This window comes from Pinus tabuliformis, chromosome 6 (genome assembly GCF_031772625.1).
Source record: "Pinus tabuliformis cultivar Carrire ecotype Pingquan chromosome 6, CPIR1, whole genome shotgun sequence".
In the NCBI taxonomy this organism is placed as follows: domain Eukaryota; kingdom Viridiplantae; phylum Streptophyta; class Pinopsida; order Pinales; family Pinaceae; genus Pinus; species Pinus tabuliformis.
This window is the reverse complement of record NC_142292.1, coordinates 1,087,197,453-1,087,203,011: the sequence shown is the minus strand read 5'-3', so window position 1 is coordinate 1,087,203,011 and position 5,559 is coordinate 1,087,197,453. Positions and strand designations below refer to the sequence as shown.

Genomic DNA, 5,559 nt, shown 5'->3' with positions numbered 1-5,559 from the left:
AGGGAATTTCCTGTCATCTTTCAACTCTATCTAATGTAGGATAGAAAGTTTTCTATCACAGTGCAAGGAATTTCTTGTCGTCTTCAATTGAGTGAAATATATGTAATATGTGTTTAATAATCACTCTCCCTACCGACCAAAGTTTCCCATAACCAGGCAGGGGATTTCTTGTCATCTTCAGTTGAGTAAAAGACATTAAATATCCGTATAATAACCACTGTCCTAACAAACCAATCCATTTTTTCAATCCATTTTTTCGTTTAATGGAATAATGACCAATTAACTATTTATTATTTAAACTGATGTTTTTGGCAACCATTTTCCCCTCAAATGGATTAACATGCAATAGACCTTCACTTTAAACCAAACATCTTTGTTGTCCATTGGACACGAACAATAATGGATGTCATTGCCAACAGTTTGAAATTTATTCATGTTCTTTTCTGACACAACCACGCAGCATTATTTCTGTAAAAGTTTTTGGACTTTCCATAGATCTTAAAACAATAATGGCCATACAAGCCAATGTTCTAACAGCATTCCAGATTGCTTGAACTTCATAAATACAAATCCAGCAGTAGTTCGTTATTGAATTTGTGACCAACAATTTACAATATTTCCTGTGTTCAGAAAATATGAAGCTTGCCACAATGAATGAATGATATTTACAGGTAAAGATGGTTGAGTTATGGACAGATTCACCAATTTATTTATTATACAGTTTCGGCTACAATTTTGAGCAACTAATTCCAATCATCAGCCTTCATGTTTCTCAACAACATCCAGCTTACAAATAGGACATAGCTTTGAGTACTTGAGAAGCCATTCTGACCCACACAGGTGATGGAAAGAATGGGCACAAGGCAATGACATGATTGTATCCCCACATTCATACTCACATTGGCATATGGCGCATACTCTGCACAAAGAACACCAAAACGGTTATTGCCAATTGGTAATTAACAGGTGAAAAAGAAAATTTGCACAATATTGACTAAGAAAACACAATATTGACTAGAAAACAAGAAAACAACCATCACCCATGGTGTGAGTATGAGAGTTCAAAGAGTTCCAAATTAAAATGTCACTTGTATCATCTGCTTTCACCTAAATTCAATGTCAATCTTGGTTCTTGTGTTTTTCCTACATGTGGTAGCACTAGCCAATTTATACATTTAATTCCTATCTATTAGGCTTTATGGGGAAAATTTCAAGACAATAATCATGATTCATACCATAGAAAACAACAATGAAACTTACTCGGCTGGTTCGACCAATTCATGCGAAGCTTTATTTCCCACAAATGCATTCACTGATAACAAGTTTACAACAACTGCTGAAGCAACGCACATTACATTTTCCAGCTGTGCGAGACTCTGTCACATCAACAAAATAATAATCAGATTACATCTGCTTAGAGTTTTGTATATTCCCCATCTCCTATCATATATATCCATCCATTTTCTGACGCATTAATTATCCATATTTACACTTTTATTGCAATCTAGTTGAATAGGCAGAATTCCGAAATCCATTACTTCACATCTTTCACTGACTTCATAGGTCTCCTTTTCCAGTCCCAAAAATATATGGCTACAACATGGCATATTAAAGTGCCTATAATGAACCATAAAGAATGTAGAAAACATCATCCTGATTAGCCTAACAGGTTAGCTCAATAGGTTATAGCCAAATGTCCAGGCTAGTTCTGTGTTGGAATCCTCTTGGGATAGAGGATCATTTCATGAGGAAAGAAAGAATCCTCTTGGATAAGGGATACTAGTTTATGACTGACTGATATTCTGTAGGGCTGGATTCCTTTCAGGTGAAACATACTAATCTATTAGGACAGATTATTACTAAGAATAAATTCATCAGGGTGAGAATGCAGGGCTGCCATCCACACCGTGGAGCAGCATCCTTTGGATTTCTTATAAATAAAAAGTTAAAAAAGACAAAACATCAACATAGCTTGGTCATAAAAGGTCATACCTCATATGACAGATCCGAGCCATACTCCTGTCCACTGTGATTCATATTATGATCTGAACTTCCATCAGCGGATTGGGCTAATGAGAGTGAAACAGCTGAAATTGTTCAGGTGTATCAGAATTTAATATATAAATCCTCAAATATAAAAGCTGAGAGATATATTAAGAACCACAAATAAAAAGAGGCTTCAGTTGTTTTCGGCACATGCAAAGTAAACTCACCCAGAGCAATTTCAATCTCGTAATGGTCAGAATTAGAACCCCAAGAACGTTCTTCTGCATTGAAGCTGGACGAATGCAGATTGTCGTCAATGTAGTCGTCGACCTCCAATTGTAATTGATCAAGATGGGCGGCATTTTGCCGGTTATTCCTTCGACGGTTACGCCTTCTGACAGATCTTGTGGGAGCCTGCAAGCTCGTATAAACTTCTGCATTCTCCTCATCTTCATCTTCGGCTACATCATGATTAGGAGTAGTAAGCCATCTCCCCCACCTTTCTTGTTCAATTCGTCTCTGTTCGGCTGCAGCCCTTCGTCTACGCCCTGCTTGAATTGCAAGCCCAACCCAGCTATAATATATCAATCAATGAATCCACAATCATGAAACAGACCTGTAATTGAACACCAACAGATTCCATAAAAACCACACAAACCTTTTCCAGATCTCTCGTTCCTTGAATTCCCGTGTGCCTGATTGGCGATGCTGTTTGATGCTAAAAATCAAATGGAACGAGTTTATTATTGCTGCAACCCATTAATTTCACATGACAGACTTAAAACAGAAACATGCAAGGTAAAAAAACGTACCAGGTCCTGTCTCCATATTTCCTCTCAACCACACTACCGACTTCGTAGATTGAAACAAAAAGATTGTAGTTGAAAGTTCCTTATGTGATGGGTTCTGCCCAGCAATTTCAGAATTCCCAAAACTTGGATGGCACGTTTCTTAGTTGAAAGTTCTTTATGTGATGGGTTCTGCCCAGCAATTTCAGAATTCCCAAATCTTGGATGGCACGTTTCTTTCTGGTCTTTCCAAGGCCTCAAAAATTCCAAGGCCAACCAATGATTTAAAATACAAATGTACGACACGTGCTACATCCTTGGAACGTATTTCTTTTTTGATTCGGATCCAGCGCAAAGATTCGGATAAAATAATGAGGGGTACTAACGTGCAGGTAACTGACAGGCGGAAAAAAGCATATTACCTCACAGTTTCCGCATATGCGTGGCCACGCCGCCACAGGGGATTTCCTTGTGCACGCGTGTTGGCATCCATTATAATTACCCGCAAACCCATGTGCCCACGAATGAAGCCTGGTAAGGGTTATAACCTTGTCCTTTACATAAGTTTGGATTTGGCGGTCATCGTTTCCGGCGGTGTATTGCAGAGTTGACAATGCCCCTTTCTATTCCACGCGATTCCCCGTATTACTTTAAAATTTCGAAGTCACCAACTTGTATTTTATTGAAATTGGTAGTTGTTACTTGGTAAGGTACATTAAAATTTTCATATTTTTAGCAGCGTCTCCCTTTTGACAACTACATCACATTTAGGTACTCTATTTATTTGCATCCAATCGACATAATATAATCGTAAATGGTAAACCAACTCCTTCGAATCATTTGTCTCTCGTCCTTTTTTAAATATTAATGGTTTTTAATTTGTGTCCGAACCTTTTTTAAAGGTTAATTGTTTTTAAAACTAGCATTTACAGCAAATGTTGCAAAGGAAACGTTATAAGGTATAAATTGAAGAACACAAATACAACAAAAGAATACTTTGATAAAGAATAAAGATATATTGAACGCTCAAATCAATGCCCCATTAATTGGAACCACTTAGTAGACATATCTATCAACATTAGGATTATACACAATGACCAAGAAATTTCCCATATACAAACAACACCTTCCACAACAACCTTTTGTCACATCCACATTTTACAAAATGCCTTGGAACGTGATTGGAATCTACCATATTGCCTTTTTCATTATGTAGATAAATCTTCCATATTGCTATTTTCATCATGCATATTGTTAGTTCATTGTTGTAAAGTGTTAGTGTGTTAAATTCAATACTATACAAGCGAAAAACATTCCTCAATTAGCATAATATGCATTTTTCTCTCACCGTGTATTTTTCAGTCAAAGAGCACAAGTAACAGATTAACATGTATTTTCCCTTCATTATTTTCATCATAGAGCCAAGAAATCTACGCCTTATCTATAAAGTAACAAAAACATTTTGGAATAAGTTTCATATTTCAAGCCAGTGTCTAACCTATAAAGTAACAAAAACTTTTTGAAAGAAATTTAATATTTTAAGCAATTGACTAACCTAATTTAATAATTGAAAAATTCTCAAAGATGAATTATACTCCATAATAAGAGAGCCAACATTGGAGCCCATACTTTCACTAAAATCGAAAGAAACACAACCACTTGTTAAGAAGAAATTCAAGTAATAGTAATAAAACAAAAATAATAAACATTAAAGTATAAAATGGTATTTCCAACACACAGGTATAAATATACATGCTCTATGTCCATTGTTGGATTAAATGGGTAAGGAGAAAATTAGTAGAGAACCCAAAATTGTATTTCTAATTAGGAGAGGGGTGGAGAAATGCTTTAAATGTGGGTTGTTGTCATTCTAATGAAACCCTTTGCAAAGGGGATGTTAAGATTCCGAGAGAGAAGCTAGGCTTGGTAGAGAACACCTTCCTTGTGAAGACAAAATCTCAGTGTTTGGTTGCTCTGAGTTGTTCTCCTAAAATAGGGGCAGATGAGTTTTGAAGATTTGCAGGACGACTTATAGATCTATGAAAATTCCTTCCATATAGATGCTTCGCACCTTCTATTTCTGAACAATGTAAGTTTATGGCATATTATATGAAAGTTGTGACCGATACCTCCCACATTATGAGCCATTTATGATGGGAGATTCACATGCTAAGTGGGGAACATCTCTTGAGGAACGATTATTTGTTATATTGGCAAATGATTCCTTGGACAGAGAGATATTTTTGTAATTTCTGTTTCCTTTCTTGTCAAGTCAAGTTGGGAGAGCATTGTAGTTAGGCTTATATATAGCTAGAATGAGTAGAGTGAATCTACTAAGAGGGTGCCTCGGGCTTTTGAGAAGCCATTGTAATCCCTTCACGACAGCGGTGTAACTTTTGTGGTGTTCTTTTACCTATTGAAATCAGGTTATATATTCAATGTATTTCTCCCAGTTCTAACCAACCGATATCAAGATTTGAAAGATCAGACATTTAAACACATATACAGAGACCATAAAATTGATTTGATACAAGAACGACTATGACAGGGTAAGCAAGGTCTAGATCTAAGTGTAGTATTAATGCTATTTTGAGGAAACAAATTTCTTCTTAAATTTATTTGAACATTGTTCCTCCACATATAAAAATAAATAAAAAATATAAAAGAGTAAAAATAAGTAAATGAAAATACTCCTAATGCGTTGCCCTCTTCATGAAATTTTATCATTTGCTTTTCCCATTGATTAACTACCTCCTCTAATCCTCCCCATGGCACTATATACACC

General features: G+C 36.0%; 1 protein-coding gene across 2 annotated transcripts; it reads right to left on the bottom strand.

Moving 5' to 3' along the window:
* Positions 1-560: 560 nt before the first annotated feature.
* Positions 561-4,191, bottom strand: LOC149262698 (uncharacterized). Of its 2 annotated transcripts, none has more exons than XM_089425067.1 (6): positions 2,799-4,191; positions 2,645-2,704; positions 2,214-2,534; positions 1,993-2,069; positions 1,261-1,376; positions 561-919 (listed from the first exon to the last, which is right to left on the bottom strand). In XM_089425067.1, exons 1-6 carry the CDS (start codon positions 2,812-2,814, stop codon positions 757-759), a joined length of 753 nt encoding a protein of 250 aa, XP_089281193.1. In that variant the 5' UTR covers positions 2,815-4,191; the 3' UTR covers positions 561-756. The 2 variants fall into 2 exon arrangements, with proteins under 2 accessions (XP_089281193.1, XP_089281187.1); XM_089425061.1 differs by having other exon boundaries at positions 1,993-2,087; positions 2,799-4,134.
* Between the last annotated feature and the right edge of the window lie 1,368 nt (positions 4,192-5,559).